The sequence below is a fragment of the Phoca vitulina genome, unplaced genomic scaffold, assembly GCF_004348235.1.
Source record: "Phoca vitulina isolate PV1807 unplaced genomic scaffold, GSC_HSeal_1.0 scaffold9, whole genome shotgun sequence".
Taxonomy (NCBI): Eukaryota; Metazoa; Chordata; class Mammalia; order Carnivora; family Phocidae; genus Phoca; species Phoca vitulina.
The window spans coordinates 51,187,350-51,212,034 of NW_022589712.1; the positions used below are offsets into that span (position 1 = coordinate 51,187,350).

The following is a 24,685-nucleotide window of genomic DNA, read 5'->3' on the forward strand; positions in this document are numbered from 1 at the left end:
GCATTTATGAGATACTTAACCACTATAAAGACTTGAACTCATGGGGATAAATTGATGAAAGAATGTAAAAAGAAAAATGACCAAGGCATCATTATCCTACAGTTCTCAATAAATTTTTTCAATCTGGTGGGGAAGGAGAATACTAAAGTGATTATTAGAAGTGGACATTTTACATTTTCCTTGGACTCCAGAACCTAGTACAACACCTGGCAAACAGAAGTTGCTCAGTATTTGTCAGATTAATAGGTAGATTCTTCCAGGTGCAGTGTTTAGTGGTTTGGGGGAGTAGAAAAATACAAGGGTCCAGAGATTTCCCATCACTCTATTCTGAAAGATAAAAGAGACTTCAGGACAATGTACAAAGAGGAGTCACTTGTTTGACACTCAGACATTTAAGATGTAACAATATCAATTGTAACTTGATCTTTGTATGGTGTCTTCTAGTTTTCAAAGTGCTTTAACGTGCATTATCTTACTTGATCCTTATAAGATAGGCAAGGTACATATCTATAACCTCATTTTTCACAGAAAGAAACCAAAGTTGGGAGAATTTATGGCTTGCATGATTCCATTACCTTTTCACTTCATCATACAATCTTTGATCTGCTTCCTACACCCAATGGCTTTAAATACCAAATTATAAAACACACTAATACTGGTTCTTCAGAATCATCTTTGGAGTGAGGTAGTAATGCACCTACTTACTGCTTTTTCAACTGATCTTCCCTTTCCCACCCTCACCATCCACATTGTATTTACTTGGCTACTCAGCCTAACAGAGACCTCATATTGTTCCTCTTGATCAATTGTGGCAGTAATAGAAATAGAGGGATTTGAAGGTCCTGAGCCCATGAGACTTACAACTTAGGGGCTGATCTGGTTACCCTATTTCTCTAGAAGAGATTGATATTATTGCCAACATTTACCTATAGAAGAGCTCCTTAATAAAATACCATTTTGCAGAACTCATTACCAAATACCTAGCATTATTTCAGTTTTTATATTTCTCATCAAAATCAAGGTCAAATTCAATGAAAATATTTTTGGGTAAAATGAGACCTTGGTTTTCAGTGAGTATGATTTGTATAATAGCTTCTGGAACTTTAAGACAATGGTATTTGTGAAATGTAAAAAGCACTTTTCTATTTTCTTTGGTAGGACATTGCTTCTAAATGCCTTGGCAATTCTAGAAATATAGGGAACACTTACAGACAGCCATAAAATCTGAGCTTGAGATAATGCTAGTTGTCTATATAAAAAGAAGAGGGAGCTGATGGAGATTATGGGGCAAAAGTGGGGGCTAAAGCCCCTGAAGACCATGCCTTCTCACTACTACTATTCACCTGTAAGCTCCATGAGTCTCCTGTTCTTCTATTGCAGACTTCAGTTCAGTCAGTTGCACAGACAGTTCTTTTTCTAACTGCTGGATCCTTTCTGTGGAAGCGATCTTATAAATTTCATCCATGATTTGCATTTACCACTTTACTCTATCCCTGAAAAACAAGAGTACAAAGCTTGTCTATCTTTCTTCAAGAAATCATGTCAACTTTGTGAAAATGTGTGCTTTTGCAATTTGAGGAAACAGGCTGACTAGACTGTTGTCATCTATGATTTAGTTAACAGTAGAGAAAAAAGAAATTAGAACCTCCATTGACCATTCCTTTGTTCAGCCCAGTTCACCTTCAGAAACATCTCCACTCCAGCTTTGATGATGAGAAGGCATAAATGAGAGGGCATCCCTCTAGTTCAAAACCTGTAGTCTTCATAAAGGTTTGTGGGAATTGCACACGAAATGCTATTAATGTTGGTTAAGGCTTTCTTCTAGTATCATTTCAAGTGGAACAAACAATAGGTGTGTACAGGATCCCTCTAATGCCTAGAGCCCTTTTCCATAAGCCTTTTTGAAGGCGTGAACTTCTGACTAGGGAGAATATATTGAGTATGGAAAGCAACCTAACATGATCATGATCTATGCACTTTGGAGTTTGGAAGAAAATCATACTTAAGCATTTAAGTGTGTTTTCTTAATTTTGAATGTTCATATTTGGCACACTGCTTTTACCATTAAATAAAATAGTTGATAATCCCCTAGCCCTACCCCACCCCGTTCACAGCCTGTCAAATGCAACACAGTTGTTTCCTAAGTACTTTGTGTCAGTATTCTAACTAACAGCATAGATTAACTGCATGACCCAGAATGAGACCCATGAAATGCAGGGGATGCAGAAGATGGTGTGTTTCCTGTGCTACTGTCTGTCCTGGACAGGTGGGGTGAAATAACCCTTGGGTCACATTAGAGAGGCTTAAAATATTTAACCCTTTCCCCTTTTCCTTTGACATTTCTAGGTTTTCATTTTTCCTTTCAGAGATATTTCATTTTCACAAGTTAATCTGCTATCACTCCAACAAATAATTAAGCTGTAGAGATGTTTTGTGTAGAGGCTTCCTTTGGGGCCTATTTATTCTTTTTATAAATATCAAAAATGGAAATGAGCATTCATGCTCAGTCTAGGTTGTGAACCTGCTGAGTCATAAATCTGTCATGTCTGGCACACTGCTGGAGCTCAATAAAATGCATTGTTGTTCTTAGCAAAAGTAAAATGTTGTTATGAAAAGTATTTGCCACTTGGCAGTATCCTTTCAAGTTGGGCAAACAGTTAAACAGCTGCCTTAACAGCTACATTCCAATCAGCAGCCAAGAGTGGCGGCCACATAGACTGGCTGATTCTTCTCCCAGAGGATGGACATTCTGCCTTCATTTCCTGATCAGTTTCAACACTTCACAGCTCAGAAATGAGAACATTTAATCCTGCACCGTTTAGCATACTGCACAATCAAGTACAGTACTCACAAAATTAACATAAGGAGAGGTCAGTCTTTGACAACTGTCCATGAAATGGATCCAACCCTGGAATCTATGCCTGCTGAGCGCTCACATCTAGTGCTAAAGAGACAACTGTGTGTGCTGGAAGGCAGGGTACGGCGGATTCCATTTACTGAGCACCTACTCTGTGTCAGGCAGGCACCGGGCCCTCTTTTAAAGTCTCAGAAAAGAGATTCTCAAAAATTAGTTCAGTGGCCTTTAAAAAAAAAAAGTACATTTAGTTAACTCTTGATTGTAAATAAATTTAAAAAACCTGTTTAAAAGTGGTAAAATCTAAACTCTAAGACAAAGATAGTAAGATTAGCTTGAGCAGCGTTTGTGGGTGTTCAATGGCTGGTTAAAGTGTGCTTTGATGGGCTTAAAGCAGGCATGTTTAGAAGAGAATTACTGAGTAACTTTAGACTCTGCTAGGAAAATACTACGTTAAAAACTTCAAGGTGACTACAGAAAGAATAGAAATGCAACCTAGACCCTCTCAAACAAGTGGAGGTGAGGGGTAGGAATGGGTCTTGTAAATCCAATAGAAATCAGAAAAAGAAAAAGAAAAAAAGAAGTATGGTAGAAATAAGTTCAAATATATCAGTAATTATAATAATGTAAATGGATTACGCCCATCAATCAAAGTAATTTTGGTATTATTCCATCCTTAAGTATTTGGAATAATTTACCTATGAAACATCTCAGCCTGACATTTTCTTTATGGGAGGATTTTAAATTACAGATTCAACATCTTTAACAGATTATGAGTATTCATATTTTCTATTTCTTTTTGTGTTTAACAAATTTTTAAAAGAACATTTCATCTAAGTAGATAATTTTTTTTTGGTGTAAGGTTGTTCATAATATCCTTTCATATGTTGAACAGCTTTTGAAAGATATAGTTAACACACCATACAATTAACACAATTAGAATGAACAATTCAATAATTTTTAGTGTATTCACAGGGTTGTACAACCATCACCAGAATCCATTTAGAACATTTTCATCTCCCAAAAGAAATCCCATATCCATTAGCAGTTTCTCCCCATTTTTCTGAGTCTCCTACCCCCAGCAATAGGCAACCACTAATCTACTTTCTATCTTCTATAGATTTGTCCAGCCTGGAAATTTTATATACATGGAATCATACAATATGTGGTCTTTTGTGACTGGCTTCTATTATTTCACATAATGGGTTTTTTTCTTTTTCTTTTTAACATTTGTTTATTTATTTTAGAGAGAAAAAGAGAGAGAGCAACATGTGCTTGAGTTGGGGGAGGAGCAGAGGCAGAGAATCCCCAAGCAGACTCCCCATGAGTGTGGAGCCTGACTTGGGGCTCAATCCCACGAGCCATTTGATCATGACCTGAGCTAAAACAAAGAGTCAGACACTTAACCAACTGAGCCACCCAGGTGCCCCTCACATGTTTTCAAGGTTCATCTCTGTTTTCATATGTATCAATGTATCATTCCTTTTTTTAAAATTTAAATTCCAGTTAGCTAACATACAGATATAGCATTCATTTTTATGGTTGAATAATATTCCATTATATGGCTAGTCCACATTTCGCTTATTGGTTCATCAGTTGAAGGAAATTTGGGTTGTTTCCACTTTTTTGATATTATGAACAATGCTTTTATGTAAAAGTTTTGCCAGCTGTCTTCCAAAGCAGCTGCACCATCTTATATTCTCACCAGCAACATATGAGGGTTCCAATTTTTCCTCATCTTTGTCAACATTTGTTATCTATCTTTTTTATTTTAATCATTCTAGTGGATGCAAAGTGGTATCTCTTTGAGGCTTTGATTTGCATTTTCCTAATGCTAATGATACTGAGCATTTTTTCATGTGCTTGTTGGTCATCTGTATATCTTCTTTGGAGAAATGACTATTCAGATTCTTTGCCCATCTGCTATTTGAGCTTTAAGGTTTTTTTACTGATGAGTTATAAGAGTTCTTTATATATTCTAGATACATGTCTTCTATCAGATACATGATTTGCAAATATTTTCTCCCATTCTGTGGAAAATATTTTCACCTTCTTGATGTCCTTTGAAGTCATTTATCCTTTTAATGTCTGTAGGATGTGTAGTGCTGTCTCCTTTTACATTCCTAATACTGATAATTTCTTTACTTGTTATTTTATCTTGATCAGTTTTATTAGAAATTTAATAATTTCACTAATCTTTTTAAGTGAGTGATATTTAGTTTTGTTTTTTTTTTAAAGATTTTATTTATTTATTTGACAGGGAGAGACACAGCGAGAGAGGAAACACAAGCAGGGGGAGCAGGAGAGAGAGAAGCAGGCTTCCTGCGGAGCAGGGAGCCTGATGCGGGGCTCGATCCCAGGACGCTGGGATCATGACCTGAGCCGAAGGCAGACGCTTAACGACTGAGCCACCCAGGTGCCCCGGGTGATATTTAGTTTTATTGTGTTTATTCTAGTTTATTTATGTCTGCTTTATCTTTCATGACTTTCTGCTCATTTATTATGATTCACATATTATTTATTTCTATTCATTTATTATATCAATTAACTCATTGGTATAATAAATTCAGTGTACCAATTACATTGAATTATTATTCATTTATTATTTATTATTTACATGTTATTACTAATCATTTATTATACCATTCTTTTTACTATCTTGGATTTAATTTGCTCTTCTTTTCCCAGCTCTTGAGATTTGAAGTTTTAGATAAATTTCCTTCTAAGCATTGCTTTAGCTACATCACCATTTTGGATGTTGTGCTTTCATTATTTCTTATTTAAATATTTTCTAATTTCCATTATCCATGATCATTTAGAAGTTCTTTTTTTTTTTTTTTTTTTTTTGGTCAGTTTTCAGTGTGATTTCATCATGGCCTAAGAACATACTCTGCATGATTTCAATTTTTAAAAATATCTTAAGCTTGTTTTATGACCTAACATATGGTCTATTTTGGTAAATGTTCCATGTACACTTGAATATATATTCTGTTGTTGGGACTAGTGATCTACATAGGTCAGTTGATCGAGTTGTTTCATAATGTTCAAATCTTTTATATTGTTACTGATTTTGGGTCTGATTTTTAATGAGATATTGAGATATGTACATTAAAATCTTTGGCAATGATTGTGGATTTGTGTATTTCTCCATTTAGTTCTGATATTTGGTTTTATATATTTGAAGTGTTATTATTGGCTGCCTACTAATAGGATTATAAGGATTTTCTTTATTGAAACTTTTGTCATTATGACATCTTCATCTTTAGTAATATTTCTTAAAGTCAAATTTATGTATTAGTAATACAATCACACAAGCACTTGGGGGGGTAGTGTTTACATGGTATATCTTCTTAATCCTTTTAAATTATCTGTGCCTTTTTGTTTCTTGAGTCCAATCTGAAAATCTTGTCTTTTAATTCGAGCATTTAGTTCATTTATATTTAATGTGATAACTGTTGGGTTGACATTCACAATCTTACTATGTATTTTATTCATTTTATTTTTCTATTTGTTCTCTCTATGCTTTCTTCCTGTATTCCTCCTTTCTCTCATTACTTTGGATTAATCAAGTGTTTTTATTATTCTGTTTTACCTCTTCTTTTAGGTTCTTAATTATACCTATTTATTTTCTTTTGGTAATTACCCAGAACAGTGGTTCTCAAATGTTAGTGTGCATCAGAATGACTTAGAGGACTGTTCCAACATAGATTTCTAGGCCCTACTTCTAAAGTTTATAATTTAATAGGTCTAGGGAGGACTGAGAATTTTTACTTCTAAAAAATTCCCAGATGATATTTATACTGCTCCTTTGATAATACTTATGCTTTGATAATCATTCCTCTAGATTTCAATATGCATCCTTGGCTTATTACAGCCTACATTAAGCTAGCATTTTTTAAAAACAGATTTATTTATTTGAGAGCAAGAGAGAGCATACACACAAGTGGGGGGAGGCAGAGAGGAAGAGAATCTCAAGCAGACTCCCCACTAAGAGCAGAACTGGATATGGGGCTTGGTCTCATGCCCCATGAGATCATGACCTGAACCAAAACCAAGAGCTGGATGCTCAACTGACTGAGCGACCCAGGTGCCTCTCTAGCACTTTTTTTTTTTTTTTACACCACTGTCCAAAGAATAAAAGCCTTACAATGCTTTATGCCCATTTATCTCCTTCCTACAATTCATGCAGCTGTTTTTTTTTTACTTCTGCATATAAACTCCACAACATGTTTTATTTTTGCTGATTTGAAATACAATTTAAAAAATGTAATCATATATTTATTTTTTCTGCCTCTCTTTTTTTCCTTAAGACCTGTGTTGCCATTTGAGTTAATTTTCCTTTAGTCTAAAGAACTACCTTTAATATTTTTTATAGTGTGGGTCTGCTGATGATGAATTCTCCCAGCTTTTGTCTGAATAAATCTTTATTTTACCATGATTTCTAAAGGATATTTTAATTAGGTATAAATTTTTTTCTTTTAGCACTTTAAATGTCTTTTTATTCTTTTCAGCTTCCATAATTTCAGTAAAAAAATCAGTCATCTGTCTTACTGTTCCTTTTGTAGAAAGTAAATGTGTCTTGTTTTCTCTTGCTGCTTTTAAGATTTTATCTTTGTCTTTCAGAGTTTCAACTGTAATGTATTTAATTGTGGCTTCCTTTGTATATATCCTTGCTGTGTATTGGGGTTCACTGACCTTTAATGTTGGGGCCGATGTGACTCATCAATTTTGGAAATTTCTTGACTATTATCTCTTCAAATATTGCTTCTGCCCCATTCTCTTTCATTCTTATCCTTCTAGGACTCTAATTAAACATACATTTGATTATTTAGCTATATTCCACGTGTCTCTTTTACTCAGTTTTATTCATCCCATTTTTTGTTTCTGTGCCTTTTTTGATATTTTCTATTTATCTGTCCTCAAGTTCACTAACTGTATTTTTTGCTTAGTCTAAGCTATTTAAAAAAACAAACTATCCAGTGAATTCTCAATTTTAGATGTTGTATTTTTAAATTTTATAATGCATATTATTTTATAGATTCCAAATCTGCCAAAATTATCCATCATTTTATCCAATTTGCCCATCTTTTCCTCTTTTTCCTTGTGCACCTATATGTGTGTGTGTGTGTGTGTGTGTGTGTGTATAATTTTAAAGTCCTTATCTGCTAATTCTAATACCTGGATCATCTATGAGTCTGCTTTTACTATCTGCTTTTCTCTCATCACTCATATTTTCCTACATCTTCTCAAGTCTTATAATTTATTATATGCTATATTTGGTGTATAAAAGAACCAATGGGGGGCATCTGGGTGGCGTAGTCGGTTAAGCAACCGACTCTTGATTTCGGCTCAGATAGTGATCTCAGGGTCGTGAGATCAAGCCCTGCATCAGGCTCCATGCTCAGTGAGGAGTCTGCTTGAGATTCTCTCTCTGCCCCTCCACCCCATGCTCTATCTAAAGTAAATAAATCTTAAAAAAATAAAAGAGTCAATGGGACTGATAGATGTTATTTACCCCCATAAAGTTTCTCCCTTTCTTCTGTCAGATGCATAATTTAAAGGACTGATCATCTTCATCCCATCAGGAATTGAATTAGATTGGGGGCTGGATTCTGGTTTTAATTAGACTCAGTTCACCTCTTCTTTGTCTTTTTTCTTCAGGTGTAACTCACCTGGACTTTTGATTGATAGCTTGGCAGGTCTCTCTCTTTCAGCCCTTAAACACTATGGGAGAATCAGTTCTGCCCTTTAGAGATTTTAGTTTAGCTTATTAGCCTCCTACCTCATGCAACTTCAAAATCTGGCAAATGTCTTGAGAGGGAAAATGGGCAAGTGTTTCATGCTGGCTTTCTGTCTCTGGTGGGAGTCCATCTCCTAAGCATTGTGGAGAGACTTTACCCTTCCAATCCAGTTTCCTTCTTGAGCACGGCCTTCTGAAGCTTTTGATTGATAGGTTGGCTTTTCTCTTTGTCCTCATCCCTGAAACTCTATCTTTCAAAAGTTTTGAGCTTAGTCTCCCACAACATCAAGTTCAATATCTGGCAAAAACTTGAGGGAGAGACCTGTTGTATGTTTGGTGCAGTCCCTCTCTCTAAAAGGAATTTATCTCCTAAGCATCATAAAATTGAAGATTTTATTCTGCCTTTCTGGACCTGCTCACCAGGGTCTTTTATACTCCAACATTCAGCAAAAATCCATGGTATATTTGAGACTTCTTTAGATTCAAATCTGGCATGTCTGCACCTATGGTCTTCAAAAACTCATCTGGCTTCTTCTTGTCTCATTAGAATCCCTATGCCCAAAACAGTCAATACGACCAGAATTGGTAAATGATCTAAGGAATAAAACAGCCAGAGATTGTTAACTCACCCAGGAGAGCTTTTCCTTCTCTAGAAATTTAGTTCTTCTAGGCTTTGTTGCGCCCACAATTTTCCAACAATTTAAAACCTATGACTTTGTTATTTATTTGTTTCAGTGGGAGCCTGGTCTTTCTACTAAATCCTACCTAAAGTAGAAGTCTCAATACTTACTTGAGGAGTACTACAGATAATGTATTTTCTACTCTATTTCATTAAAAACAAACTTCTGGTCAGAGCTCACTATTGTCAGGATCCACTAATGAATCACAGCTCCCATTTTGAGAAAAGCTGGTCCAACAGGTCTCTGGGAAAAAGCAACCTGTTTGTCAGTTTGGAAGATGAGGCTCATCAAAGGGATATGGGTTAAATGAACCTCAATCCACTTAGTGTTATACAAATTTGTGAAGTATGGAATTCTGCCTGTATTTTTCCTTGAGTCTGACAAAGTCAGCTTTTGAATCAAATTAACTTCTCACTGAAAGGCTAGGCAAATTTAACTTTGTTCTACCCCTTCTCTCTAGTCTTTTTTCTCAGTCAAAATCAAATTTTTATGATTTGTGTTAGTCATTAGTATTATAATCCCATTAATCCAAAGTTTTTATTAGTTTGTCCACAAGGATATGACAATTTCTTAAAAAAAAAAAAAAATCCATTCTCCAAAGTACCTCCCTTAAACTTGGCCTTTTCCCCCTGTATTACTAGGTCTTTTCCCTTAAGTTATAATAACTACCTCAGTATTTGTTTGTGAAAGGGTTTTCAACTACCAAGGACCAAAAGACGCATGTGTAGAAGCAAAACTGACACATTGCTCTGCTGTATCAGTGTGTATACATCATAATCAGAGAATAAAACAACTTGCACAGTGAGAGCAAAAAGCAAACAAAAACAGAGTCACTGTGTCTGGTTCACTTTCCCAAAATAAAAGAATCCCTTAAGTTTTGTTTATAAGTACTGACTCCCTCATAAAAGCAATTTTATCATCAACTTTTGCAATGTTGATAGCTGAAAACTTGTGATAACCTTTGTAGCTATGACAACCATGTGAGAAAATTGCTATCTTTTCTACCATGAGCAGACTAACTATAAGCTAACGAGGTTGGTAATTTTGTGGGTTTTTTCCCCTCTCGTATTCTTTTATTTGGTGAACCAGACCTTTTAAAACTTAGGAGTTTCTTATAAATTTTCCTTGAAAGTAAACTTTTCTTTACTAAATGCTTTGTCTCTGAGTATCTCTTTGACAATGCTATAGGTTCTACCAAGATTTTATGTATTTATCTACCAGAGGTGTATTCACTAGCCAGAGCCGAGTAAACTGCAACTCAAGGATTCTTTGAGGTATACTTTTTTCTAGTCCTAGGGAGAATCTCCTGTGGAAATAGGGTTTTAATCTAGTTGATTCTATTTCTTTTTATGACCATTTGTTTGGTTTTTGTGTCCTGGTTTTCATGCTGGTTCTGATTTGTACACAACCCCTATTTCTCCTTTGGCAGCAGCAATGTTGATAATATAGCAAAGAAAGATATATCTCAAATGACAGGAGCTAACAGAATCCTCAAGACAAACATAAAATACAATCAAATATCCTGTCATTTGTTACTTCATAAAGACCAGACCTGTCATTTGAGATATATCTTTCTTTGCCCCTAGGTCTTGAGACCTTGATTTAGTCAAACCGATAACTGGCTTCACTAGTAGGTTGGAAAGTTGCTCATATCACTCAATACAGTACTGATTTGTTTTATTGCTGCCTTACCATTGGTGAAACTCTCTATGTTGTTTTTCATGTTGTGTGCCACTCTGATTCAAATCAAGATAAAAATATTTTTGTGTCTACTGGGGTGGAGAGCAGCTATCGGAGATCTGGAGATGCAACCACCAGCCAATGAGTTTTTTGTACTTTGATTACATTTGATCCATCTGTGGCTAATGTTATAAAACCAAAGTTGTTGGTTCTTTTAGTGTATTTTTAAAAGGCCTTTCCTCCTCAAAAAAGAAAGGCATAGCTTTCTACAATAGTCTATTTATTTACAATTATAAACCTTCTCTGAAGCCAACTTTCTCTGTCCCTTGGGACACTATTAGAGATTGATGGGCCATAAAAGCTGTCATTTGAACACACTATATAGGGATATCCAATTCCAACAGACAAATTTACCATAAAAAAGAACAAAATATACATAATGAGTAAAATTTGAAACTGTTTTTACCTGGTTTTAGGGCAAAGGGTAGAGACTTTAGAGAAGGTTTTGCTTGAATGGTACAACCATTCTACAAATAAGCCTGAATTTGTGATGGAATGAGAATAATTGCTTCTTGACTCGCCTAGAGTTTCACAGTCTCTGCAAGAAATCTAAAAAGTTTGGTTGCATAACTTTTACTCTCTTTTCTCTCAAAAGAAAATAGGGGGGCGCCTGGGTGGCTCAGTCTGTCTTCAGCTCAGGTCATGACCCAGGGTCCTGGGATCGAGCCCCGCATCGGGCTCCCTGCTCGGCAGGAAGCTTGCTTCTCCCTCTTCCACTCCCCCTGCTTGTGTTCCCTCTCTCGCTGTGTCTCTTTCTGTCAAATAAATAAATAAAATCTTAAAAAAAAAAAAAAAAGAAAGTAGGAAAGCATAAATAAACAAATGAACCAGGTAAAGATGTGAGAAAGAGCTTGGTGCCCAAAAATAAGGTATTAATAAATCTAAAGTTGTGCTTCCAGCTCAACCTACAATCTGATTGGAAAATTACCACAAAAATAGCCTTGTTTACAAGTTGACAAGATAAGTAATGAAATGCAAATTGATAGCCCAGAGAAAAATAGAAAGAAAACTTTAGTACTTTTAAACAAAACTTGAAGAGTTCCTAAATATTTAGTATGAAAAATAGAAAAGTTTAAGTAATCACATTCCTAATCAAAAGGAATCCTTGCACAAATTACACTGGTTTAATAATGCTGTTTTAAAACAGCTATATGTCTTCTTCCTGATTTAATGACAGTGTGAATTAAAATGTTAGTATACTATTCTAACTTATGCAAGACTTGGGTTTGTCTTCTCATAGAAAGCCTAAGTAATTTAACTTTATAGATACTTTTCTAATTTCTAAACTAATATTAAATTGAGTTACTCATTTAATTAATAATCTTTGGATATAAGTTATATCTAAGCAACTCATTTGTAGAGCACAAAATAAATCTTGGGTCAACAAACAGTTTTAAGATACCCCTGCCTTTTGTTTTTATACGCTGTAAATGACCATTACTTAATAGGTTGAAAAGATACATATGAAAAACTGAGATATGTTGGTATACATGTTCTTTTTTGAAAGACATGTAAAATAATGTTTGTGAATCTGTCAAGAGGTATAAATGCAAAGTGATAAATTTTTATTTGCCTATCATGGGAAGAGATTGATTTTATCTTAAAGTCAAATTGTCTGGTTGTGCCAGAATGTGACAGAAAATATTAAAAGCCAAATTTGAGGGTATACAACAGGTTGTAGAAGGTATGAAGGAAAATGGACTTTGTCTTGGTTTTTAATATTTGCAAATAATGAATTTGAAAGAAACATAAAAATGTATTAACTTATTTTATAAAGTTAGCTAGATAAAAATGAATTTATTCATAAGATGGAGAAAAAGATTCGTGAATCCTATTCTATAAAACATGGATGGCATCCCCAAAAAGTAAAACTAGAATTTGGATTTTCTTTCTGTTAAATTGACAAATTAAATCCATGAGTATGTTTACTCTGAACAAAAAGCAGTTAAAAGATATTTAGTGCCCAAGTAGCAGAGTTTTCTTACATTACCAAAATAGTCTTGAGAACCTAACATTTTGTGCTTTGTCATACCCTTGAACTATTTTTTAAACAAAAGTCCTTTGCCTCTGAAAAAGTTTCTTTAAGATTTTATTTATTTGAGAGAGAGAGAGAGAGAGAGAGAGAGAGGGAGAGAGAGCGCGTAAGCAGGGGGGAGGGGTAGAGGGAGAAGCAGACTCCCCACTGAGCAGGGAGCCCCAAAGCAGGGCTTGATCCCAGGACTGCGGGATCATGACCTGAGCTGAAGGCAGCCGCTTAACCAACTGAGTCACCCAGGTGCCCTGAAAAATTTCTAGTATCATTACTTGATGCTGACTTTATTTTAAATATTGCCTGTAACCTTTTTTCTGTCGTCACTTACTCATGTATTTTCTCCTCTGATAACATTTTTTGATATGGCATTTCCCAAATTCAGTCCCGAAATTCAGAATTATAAACTATTACTATGTCTTTTACATAAAGATTTTCTTTGGGGTTTCCCAAAGAGTTGCTAGACAGCCCCAAAGTTTTGCTAATTTATCCTATAAAAGGAGGAATACTTAAAATAATTAGATATGTTTGGTTGGTATACTGCAGATTTTTTATTAGCTCAAAACTACTGTAAAAGTCATCCTGCTTATCCTCTCCTATAGATGAAAAAAACTTATACAACAGTAAGAGGAGTTTAACCTAAGTTAATTACATTTAAGTAAAACGTATTACTATAAATTTAAAGATATTTTTAGCAATTTAACTTTCAGGTTGGACAGAAGCATACACCTGTCCATATACAAAGATTGGCACTGTAACTATTTTTAAAAGTTGATTTTTTTAAAAAGAACATTTTGTTTGCAGGTGACAATCCTAAAATATTTTATGAGATAAACGAAATTTAATGCCTACTCTGTCTATAAATGTATTTTTCCTCTCAGGATAATCATTTACTAAAACCTTACAAAATGATTATGTGTTACTTCAGAAAAAAATGATTCCACTCCCCACTATTCTAGTATTGTGGCCTTTACAAATTAACCTAAGCCATTGCGTCTTGTCATCCACAGTTTATGCTTTTTTCTTACATTTGCCTGAAGTCTCTGTGATAAGCTACAGGCCAAAAACCGAGTCTTCTGGAAGAAACATGAAAAGAATGAAAGCCTCAGTAAAGACTTTTACCACACTCATAATTATTGACTCTATAGGGGTAGACTCATGGAAACAGATTTTTCAGTATAAACTGATATCAGCATGACAAAAAGATACCAGGTCAGACTACCAAAAGATAACATCAGGATTTCTACGATTCTTTAAAATCCAGAAGCAAATGACTTTGTGAAATTGAGTGCTCCACCCCAAATCAGAAAAACAAGAATTACCTAGGACGAAATGAGTTAATTATGGTTAATGCTTTATTTCTGATGGACATACAGGAAAAATTCCTCTCTTCTTTATTTTGAACTGTCTATTGGCTACACTTACATACACTGGTAGAAACATTCTTTAAATGGTATTATGTTCCAACCCTTTGGAATTCCAGAAAAATAATTCTTTGAAAATTCTTAATATAATTTATAAGTAATATGTTGTCAGGAAAACATATAAATAATGATTCTGGAGAAAATGACATATAAATATGTACCACAAAATGGTAAAAATGGTTAAATATTACACAAAACGCTTTTACTGAGGTTTCTTACTTTTGATAGCCATGTAGATATTTTGCGTTAAGTTCAATAAAAATTTGTTCTTCTTCCTATCAAACAGTAATTTAAAAATTGCTTTTGTGTCTGTGTCTGTGCCCTAAATCTAATTAAATTAGATATGGCAAGCCCATTACTAAACAACAAGGTCCAAGCAACTTGACTGAGGTGAACCGAATGGCTCTTGGTTCCCAATCTTGGTATATGAGCCGATAACAGCAATACCCTACACATAAAGCAATGACAACCTTAAAGACTTTACAAAGCCTCCAAAGTATCACATGTCTCTAATTTTAGTATCACATGTCTCTAATTTCACTAATCAGATTATAAGGAGGTCTCTGTGCATTAAGCATCACCTTTTATCACATTCATATAATAAAACTAACCAAATAAAACAAATCATCAAAGTAATACTACTACATCATAAAATCACTGGGCATATTTATGTGGTCAAAGCCAGGCTTAAAAGGAAATTTGAAGGCAAAATTTATACCTTAACCAGATGTGTAAGCAATGTACATCACATCCCACAGTCCGAAAACAAAATGAAACAACACTGTACAGTAGAGGGTCAACACAGCATGCCCAAGTTGTGCAAACCTTTCACATTCCAAAGAAAGGTTTGGTCTTTACTCAGCTCCTAAGAGATGACCTCTAAACCCTTGGAATATCCTGTCTGATAATGTTTTTGTTTACCTAGGGGCCTCAGGCCCTGCCAGATAGTCTATGCTAACAATGTGACTTATGATCCACCATGGCCTTGGGCCATACAGTATCAGCTTGACCGGTAGAGGGGCTGGAGACTGAAGGTCAGCCATATGGGCAGTAAGCCATACTTGTGTGATCGGTCCACAGGGAAGAACCTGGACACTGAAGCTCAGAGGAGCTTCCCTGCTTGGCAATACTGCAAGCGTATCATCACACATAATTGCCAGAATTAAGTGCTGTCTGCATGACTTCACTGGAAGAGAACAACTGGAAGCTCATGCCTGGTGTTTCCTGGACTTGGCCTTATGTCCCTTTTTCAGTTGCTTATTTAAGTCTGTAACCTTTTGCTATAATAAACCATAACTGTGAGTATTACAGCTTTTCTAAGTTCTGTGTGTCATTTTAGTGAATCACTGAACACAAAGGTGATCTTGGGGAATCCCTGCAAACACACTTTAAAACCCTAAGATAAAGTAACATCAGCGAACAGTTACCCTGTCTGGTTCCTGCTCCTAAAGTAAATGAAATTTTGAGTCTTTCCTGTAAGTTACTCTCTAATTAAAACAACTATATCTCTGATTTTGGAAATATTGATATCTGAAGATATGCGATGACCTTTTTGGATATGGCAATTATATGAAAAAAAGTGCTATTTTCCACCTTGAAGAGACTAAATGCAAACTTGGTGACCCTGATAAGTTTGTAGGTTGCTTTTTTTCCTTTAAATGTATGTCATATTTTTAATTTGTTAAGGCTGTCTTTCTAAAGCTTGATTCCCTTGCAGATTTTCTTTGCATAATAAGCTCCTTCTCTTTTCTAAATGCTTTAGTCTCTAAGTGGTTTTAAGTTTTATTTCAGTAGGTGGTAGTTTGAATCAATAGCATTTTAGTAGACTGGTTAAGAGAAACTCTACTTTGTGTGGAACATCCATAGGAATGTTAGGAAGTGGCTCTGAGAATTTGAAATCACAGGCAAATATCCTACCCAAATACCAAAGGCACAGCCCTCCATCTGCTTGAGACCTATGCTGTAAACGAACAAAAAGAAAAGTACCCTATCTGAAAATGTAGCTTAGGTGCCCAGCATTTAAATCATACCATAAGAGAGAATCAAGGTATATAATAACTGATATAAACTCTTCCAAGTTTATCGAACAGAGAAGTTATATACATAAAAATCATAGAATAAGTTTTTAAAATACCAGTGACTTTTGAGATTAAAGTAAAAGAAATTTCTGAACTTGAAAATAATTTCTTTTAACTCTGGTACTGAATTCCCTAGCTTCAAATTTGTAGCTTAGTTTATTTTTGGGAAAGCAAAAGATAATAATGCTTTTATGTTGTGTTCAAGCATTTAATAGTTAAGATATTAATAGCACTATTCTCTCATATCATTACATATTTTAGATTTGGCTATTTATGAAAAGATATTTTTAAAGTATTAAACATATTTTTTTCTTTTGCTAGAAATTATAAACTATAAAACCATAAATAATCCATGGAATCCTCAGGAGTGTTTTTCAATTTAATTTTAAATGGGCTTCCTGTGTACCAATATGATTTATGTTTTAAATAACACATTTGTAAAGTTAAAAGGACCTACAGTGAAGAGAAGTGAAATACTTTCCAGTTCAGCAAGAAGATTCCAGACAACTGCCCTGTAAACATCAATCTTTTATTTCAGACAAGAAATGATTCACATTCTGTACTAGTTCAGTAATAGATTTTTCTAAGAAATACCATCCAAGTCAATGTACATTTAACTTTAAAGAAAACTAACCAAAAAATGCCTTCCAAAGTTTTTGTGAAGTTATCCTAAAATTTACTTAATCAGGCTAAGTAAAATTAGGTCAAAAGTATATTATTTTAGCTATGACTAGAAGGTCTGGTCACATCCTCCTTTCATAAAGACTAAGATCTCTTTATTTAAGCAACTTTAATAATTTATAGTGAATAAACTTTTACAAGTGGGTAGAATCCCATTATAATGAACATGATTCCAATGTTTACTTCCCTATGGCACTTCTTCCTATGTTCTGACCATAATTCAGAGCTGATATGGCTACAAAGAAATACACTGAGGAGGATATCAAAAGTCACAGAAATGTAGCCCCTTAGTAGTACTTTATTTAATGAAGCTACTTTTCAGGTAAGGTATTTATTATATATTCCACCTACTCACTCATTTAAAAATATTCTCTTAGGTATAGGGCTCATGATTTTAAAAAGTGCCACATTGGTAACGTATCAGATTTTTAATTTTTTGTATGTATTGAATGTTGATGCTCGGGTTTGTCAATGATAAATCTTTGCTCATTTCAGATTCAAGACATGCATACAGTTTTTTTCTTGCAAATCTCCTCTCTTTATGAATTTTAAAACTGTCTTAAGCGCCTGCAGAACAAATTTGTTTCCTAACCATAAGGCCCATACTTGGTTAGATTCCATGCAGCGGCAGTGACTAGATAGCAACAATGGATGAGGAATAATGAGGTCATTTGTTAAGGGATTCATGTTGAATACATTTATTTGTGCCCACATGAGAAAAGTGACATTTCTCTAATATAGGTTGGTTAGTGTTTGGAAAGAGTATTCTATAGACAAGGAAATCTAATGGTATTAAAATGGGACTTCTACCTGTAAAATATATAAAACAGATTTGTAATAGTATTACTGGGATAAAGAGTAGATTGTCACAAGCCATATAGGAGATTTGGGAGTATTCCTATTTTAAACTGGCTTTCTTTCCTCCACATCTTTCAAATTCATTCCCTTTAAACATTTATTATGAGCCAACTTTTTCTTCCTTAAATAACATTTAGGACTACATTTTAAATTATAATCCAGTATTCACAGAGTTTCACAAAAACACTGACTACCTTCTCTGTGTGATGCACCCTGATATTTTCAATGCTATTCTAGTATTTTTTTTTAAAGATCTTATTTATTTATTTGACAGAGAGAGACACAGTAAGAGAGGGAACACAAGCAGGGGGAGTGGAAGAGGGAGAATCAGGTCTCCCGCTGAGCAGGGAGCCTGATGCAGGGCTAGATCCCAGGACCCTGGGATCATGACCTGAGCCGAAGGCAGATGCCTAATGACTGAGCCACCCAGGTGCCCTGCTATTCTAATTATTTTAAAAATGTTCATAGTGACCCACTAAATGTATTTCACAATCCATTAATAGGATATGACCTGCAGTTTGAAAAACACTGACTTCGTCCAACCAATGAGGAAGCTGAAGTGTGAGGAAATTGAATGGCTTAAATTCATAAGAAAAGTGAGTTGTGATCATTTGCATAATTCTGTACAGGTCAATAATTGGTCTCTAGAATACAACTTTTCTGTAAAAGTACTATTTTTCTGTTTTAGTCTAAGTCATTATTGCTTGATTTTTTTACCCTCCTCGTTCTCTACTCCCTTCCCATTTTACTTAGGCATTTCATACCCATTTTTTCTATTCATGCCTTGATACATGGTTATATGGACACTTGTTTGAAATTTATGCTAAGTGAACTGGTATCTTCAATCAACAAGACTTACGAATCCTAGACCAATACTGCCACCAGGTGAAAAAGCAAATGAAAGCTACATATATCAAGAAAGAGAATGAAGAAATACAAATAGGTCAACTTTATCTATCAACAGATGAAGAACAAAAATTTAGTGGACAAATATTTAAGCATCTTCTCTGGGATGGTCATTATACCTCTATGTCACCTACTGTTTTCTTCCTTCTGTTATATTTTTGTCCCCTCTCATCAGACTATAAGCAACTTGAAGAGAGAATCCACGCATACTTTGGCTTTGAATCTCCCATAGCATCTAGCACAGTATCTTAGAGATAACAAATACTTGATTAGAGATCAAGAAATACTTGCTGACTGAACAAGTCCCAACATACCATATACAAATAAAGAACTACCTTGGCTCTCTAACCTCTTCCTCTTCGCATCATAAAATCAAAGCAAGCATCATTCTGAGTGCCTTTTATCTTTACCCCCAAACAAACAAACAATAAAATACGGGCATATTTTAACCAGGGATTATGTAAAATTTGGTCACATACCCTTGAAAGATGAAACAGCTGCACAACTGAACTGGTGCCTAAAACAGCAGTACGTGAGCCAATATGCTTACTCAGATGAGACCACCAAAGAAGGTAAACATAACTTCATGACACTAATTATCAAATATTTATTGAGAGGGCTACTACTTATGGGCTAGGTATTGTGCTGGGTGCTGGCTACAGTGGTGAGCAAGAAAGGATCTTGCCCTTAGGGAGCTTTCAGTCTATAGGAAAGACAAACAAGCGATAACAAGAAAGTGTACTAAGTGCAAAGATAGGAGAAATACCTAGAAGTGGCAGTGAAGCCAGATTTGGGAGAAGAGGGAGGGGTATGAAGGGGAGACTTACAGAGGGCTTCCTAGAGGAAGCACTACATTGAGACCTGAAGAATGAGGGAAAGATGGATAAGCAATATCTATGGAGGAAAAACCTGGGCCGAGAGTATAATGGATAACTTCACTCTTATTTTAAAAGATAATCAGATGGAAAGCTGATTATTTCACAGAACTTTTTATCTTTTTTTGGACAGATAATTCTTAATTCCTAACATCCCTCCTCTAACCACAACTGGATCCAGTCTCCCAACATTGTAGACTGCTAAACTGGTCATTAACATTGTAGACTGCTGAACTGAGATTGTCAAAAAACTGCCTCAGAGCATAAAGTAACAAGAGATCAATTTGCTTCTCTGTTATTTTCTGCTGAAACTGTTAATGCACATAGGCACCCAATGGACCATGCATATATAATAAAAAATAAATTTCTTTGGGGGGTGCTAATTTATAATTCTAATAATTGCCTATGGCATCTAGTAGGATCTTGTACCAAATGAGAATTCAATGACTCTATATCAATAAGGAGAACACTCCCAAAAAATCCCACCAGGAAAAAAAAATCCACCTTATTCTTTAAATGACTAATTCACAACTACAATAAACACAAATTCTGCCCTAGACAAGATTTTAAAACTTTAAACTTTACAATTTTGTTATGCCTAATTCTCCTTATATAACAAAGTATAAAAAAGGAATTAAAAGAGGAAATTTACATGAAAATAAGCTTATAGATTATGAAGAAAAAGGCTGAGGCGTTGGCAAGGTCTATTTAATTACCAAGAAATAAATTTAGTTTTACATCGATGACAGTCAATATTATTTTTATTTATCCTTATTTCATTTTAATCAAAAGGTGCCATGGCACCCATATTGAGTTTCCCCTCCCCCCTCCCACAGATGCTATTATGCCATAGAGAGGTTTGTCTTGTTATACATCTGGGAGTCAGCTTGTACTTATCTAAACTTCATATACAATTAAATGTTCTCAGTACATACAGCTTTAGTTACAGCTGAACAGATTTCCAGGAAACCCCATTAGGTGTTTCACTATTTACTCTACACCAACAACGGCAGCTGGTACATTTTTGGCCATAGTGAGCACTGCTTTCAATATGCATAACCAACCAGACTTTTCCCCTTAGTTTCTCACCACACTGCAAGTCAAATTTTAATTTAATTTTTTTGATGTCTTATCACAGATTAAGACTACTCCTTCAGAGTTAAAATTGTATTTTTAAAGGAGAAAGGCTATCTAAAAATCTCAAAAACCTTTAAGTACACCATCACCATTCACTGAGCTCACTATTTTAAGTATCTCCTTTAATCTTATACTGCAGAAAACTGAACATTTCCCTCCAACCCTCCTATCTTCGGCTATCACCTAATAAGAATGGCTAGGTTGCCAATGACCCACACAGGTATGGTTAATTCAAGATTCCAACTGCAATTTCCAAAATTAGAGTACTCACAATACCTGCTGTTTTAAACACTCAAACTTTCTAGTTTCACAGTTAAATCAAAGTTGAGACCGGTCTTGGCTAGAAAGTTCCAATTTCATTTTTTCAATTTCTGATTAAATAAAAAACAAACAAACCTGTTTTTCACTGGAGTGAACAAGTCAATGACATCCTACCGAGTTTCTGCTAGGCAGAGCACAGCTGCGGGGTTGCTACAGCAACTCGTGTACACTGACCACAGATTGCCCCTGTCCAGGAAGGAAATCATTTGCTCCACCCCCTGAGGAGTCAAAGGCTCTGGCAAGCAGCAGTCTGTGAGCAGCACACGTTTTTAGTTCAGTAGCTGTGATGGAGTAACAAGAGACAATTCTTTAGTGTCTCTCCATACTAACTGTTACCCAACAACCAAAACTGACTCTAAACCAAGTTGCTGTGTGTGACTGTGTATTTCTGCACCATGGTAAGACCATACTCTTTCCCCCGCCTCATGAGAAACCTGAACTAGGGAATAAGCCAAAACAATTTCCTCCCAGACACACAGGCAAAAAACAAAAAACAAAACAACAACCCAAAAAACCAAACCCAAGTAATTAGAATATTCCCATTTTTACGAAGAATACATTTCAGTTCTTGCTTTCAGGCTTTAACCCATGCAAACTCAGGTTCTCTGACAACTTTTGGTGGGGGAAGGCAGTCAGATTTAACATTTATTGAGTTTTTACTCAATGCCAACCCTTCTGCTGGGTGCTTTGACGTGTTATTTCATTTACTCCTCACAACAACGCTTTGAGGTAGGTAACAATATAATCCCTACTTAACAAATAAGAAATGGAGGCTCCGAAGTTATTTGATTGTCCAAGCTACTAAAGGGTGGAGTCACAATTTGAACCCAAGTCTCCTAATTCTGAAGTCTTATGGTTTTTCTCCTATACTACTCCGATCTTCCAAGAAAATTCTCAATTCTTAACTGAAATATTCACTTTCCTAAAATGACTTTTTGTTTTAGCAATACATTTTTGCAGGTAATGACTTCACTACTGATAAACTAAATATAGTCAGCCACCTTCCTAAATGCATAGAAAACAAAGGCCCAAAAGGATATCAGGCTGCAATATGGTCCTGGTGAGTTTTTTGCTAAGTTTAAACTACAGCACTCACATTCTTGAGGAGGAAAGGCAAAGTTGAAAAGTAGGTAAGGTGATGAAAATGAATTTAGATGAAGCGCTCTGTGCAACATCTCTGGGGCTGAAGAAGCTGTAGAAGGAGAGGGAATAAGAGTGGGTGAAGGACACAAGCAGTACTTAAACCAGAGAGAATCTTTCATCTCTATCGTAAGTTACTTTCAAGGATAATTCCAAGTATCCATCTGCCCATTTTCAGTCATTTCCCTACTTCAGGTTTGGAAAGGTCCTCTAACATAACATCTCTTCTCTCAGTGAGAATGAATCACAGTTTTCTTCTTCCCTCACCAGAAGTTCCACAATTACCGTACCTTTCTCCTACATACTGTTGGGGATTTTCCTAGGAGAATTGTCTTTAACATAATTGCTTTTCCTAGCTCCACCAGATCTTGCCCTGAAAATTCCTTCATACCTGTAGCTTGATTACTCCCCCAGCTGTAGATAAATATACTTCCAACTCTGTCCCTTTGGAATCACCATCTCTTAAACTGCTACCCTAGCTTCTGAGTTCCTCCCTTCTACTATGCCTTTTCTGTCAGTCTTCTATTTCTACTTCAGTTGAGGACTTCAATTCTCTAGTTGCCCCAAAGGATTTCAGTGAAAAACCAAAAAAGTTCAAAAGAGTCATACCAGTTTCCATAGGTTTCTTAAAAGATAGGTCAACAAGTGTAAATTTATTATAAAGTATACATAAACAAAGAAATTGCTTATGATGTCACTGATTTAAAAATATTTTAAAAAGTATCATATTCCTCTGAATTTTTACGGGATAGGTAATAATAAGATGTCCAATTTATTTTTCCTATACTTTGCTATAAAAGTGGGTACTGGATATTCACATTCTCAATTTATACTGATGAATATATATATAATGCAAAGACTAAAACTCATCAAAAGTTTTAGTTATAAAGGAATAAGATAAGTCACTCATGTTAAAAAGCAGCCCTGGATTTGTAAAAGAGAACAGGAATTGCAGAAAAAGGCTTCTGTACTTGAGTTACTGTCATCTAAAAATTAAGTAACTACGAGTTCCTATTTGAAATTGTCACATAAAAACTCGGGCTAAAGGCCTCTTTACAGAGCTCTTAAATTTCCAAAAAAGAAAAACATTTCATAGCTCCAAAATAAGATAGGGAGGAAGCACCATGAAAGGTAAAAGACTTTTCATTACTGTGTTCATTTTACATTGGTTCTTAAGGTTACAAGCCTACTAAATGAAAAAGTGGAATGGTACTTGCATCTCAAAATTTAACTCAATTTTAAATATCACCAATCCACTATAATTTCTTAGACTTAGCTTAAGAGATCTGCAAAGTGAACAATGTGTCTAAAACATGAACATATTAGGTATTTCAGTCAGTAAGAGAGAAAATGCAGTCATTTATTTTGACTCTTAGGAGGTCATTAGGCATTAATTTAATAATACTACAACTTGACACTTTATAGGGACTAGAAACATAATTCAGAATTTCATAAAGGTATATTAAAACCACTTTAGACAATTCAAGATCTCACTGACAGAGTTCATTTAAGGTGACAGTTTTACTATTGTGTTACTGTTCCCACATGATATCATCTCTTCTCAATTTCATTTGAAGATTATGGACTTGTACTGGATGAAAATTGCTGTTCTTCTGAAGAGAGTTAGTTAGCAAACATTTTCTGGGACTATTTTTTATGTTCTTTGATCCTTTAAGGTTGCTGTCTTCTCGCTGAATACCCGAAGCTTCACTCATCTTTGAGTTTTGAACTTTTTGCTGCAGTTTACGGACCTGGAAAGAAAAAACATCTAACATTTTAGTAAAAAAAGATACTAAAAGCATACCCTAAAATAGATGGATTGGATTGATGTTATAAAGATTACATGAAATTTAAAAAGTTCATTAAGTCTTTATTTATTGAATACCTGTTATATGCCTAACTCCATGCTAGTTAGGTAAAAATATCATGAATAAAACAATCCTTGCTCTCATAAAGCTTATTGCTCTTATTAGTGAAAGAAAAGCATATACGTGACAACTAGAGAATAATTTAGGCTGGGATAACTCTGAGTAGGACAAAAGGTGTTTATTTGAGAAGACTAAAGCAGGACAAGATTAATGTGGGCTGAGAAGATCAATGAAAAGCTGAGAGGAAGATTTATAAAGGATATGAAATGAGTAAAAACTGAAGAATAGAGACAAGAGAAAAAGGACCTTTCAGGTGGTATTAACAGAAAAGCAAAGATCTGGTGCTAGGAATGA

General features: G+C 35.0%; 2 protein-coding genes across 13 annotated transcripts in view; both read right to left on the bottom strand.

Annotated features, from left to right (window-relative positions):
• Window positions 1–2,043, bottom strand: part of LOC116634725 — a 75,991-nt gene extending 73,948 nt beyond the window's left edge. The window contains exons 1-2 of the mRNA XM_032408267.1: window positions 1,646–2,043; window positions 1,344–1,493 (exon numbers count right to left, since the gene is read on the bottom strand). Coding sequence (XP_032264158.1) covers window positions 1,344–1,474 — 131 coding nt within the window. The 5' untranslated portion in view covers window positions 1,475–1,493; window positions 1,646–2,043. The remainder of the gene's footprint in view (window positions 1–1,343; window positions 1,494–1,645) is intronic.
• Window positions 2,044–18,503: 16,460 nt separating this feature from the next.
• CEP57L1 (centrosomal protein 57 like 1) overlaps window positions 18,504–24,685 on the bottom strand; it is an 80,176-nt gene continuing 73,994 nt past the window's right edge. For 11 of the 12 annotated variants that reach the window (XM_032408105.1, XM_032408107.1, XM_032408106.1 and 8 more), the window contains one exon: window positions 18,504–24,214. In XM_032408105.1, coding sequence (XP_032263996.1) covers window positions 23,996–24,214 — 219 coding nt within the window. In that variant the 3' untranslated portion in view covers window positions 18,504–23,995. The remainder of the gene's footprint in view (window positions 24,215–24,685) is intronic. The other variant, XM_032408104.1, reaches the window with a different exon arrangement.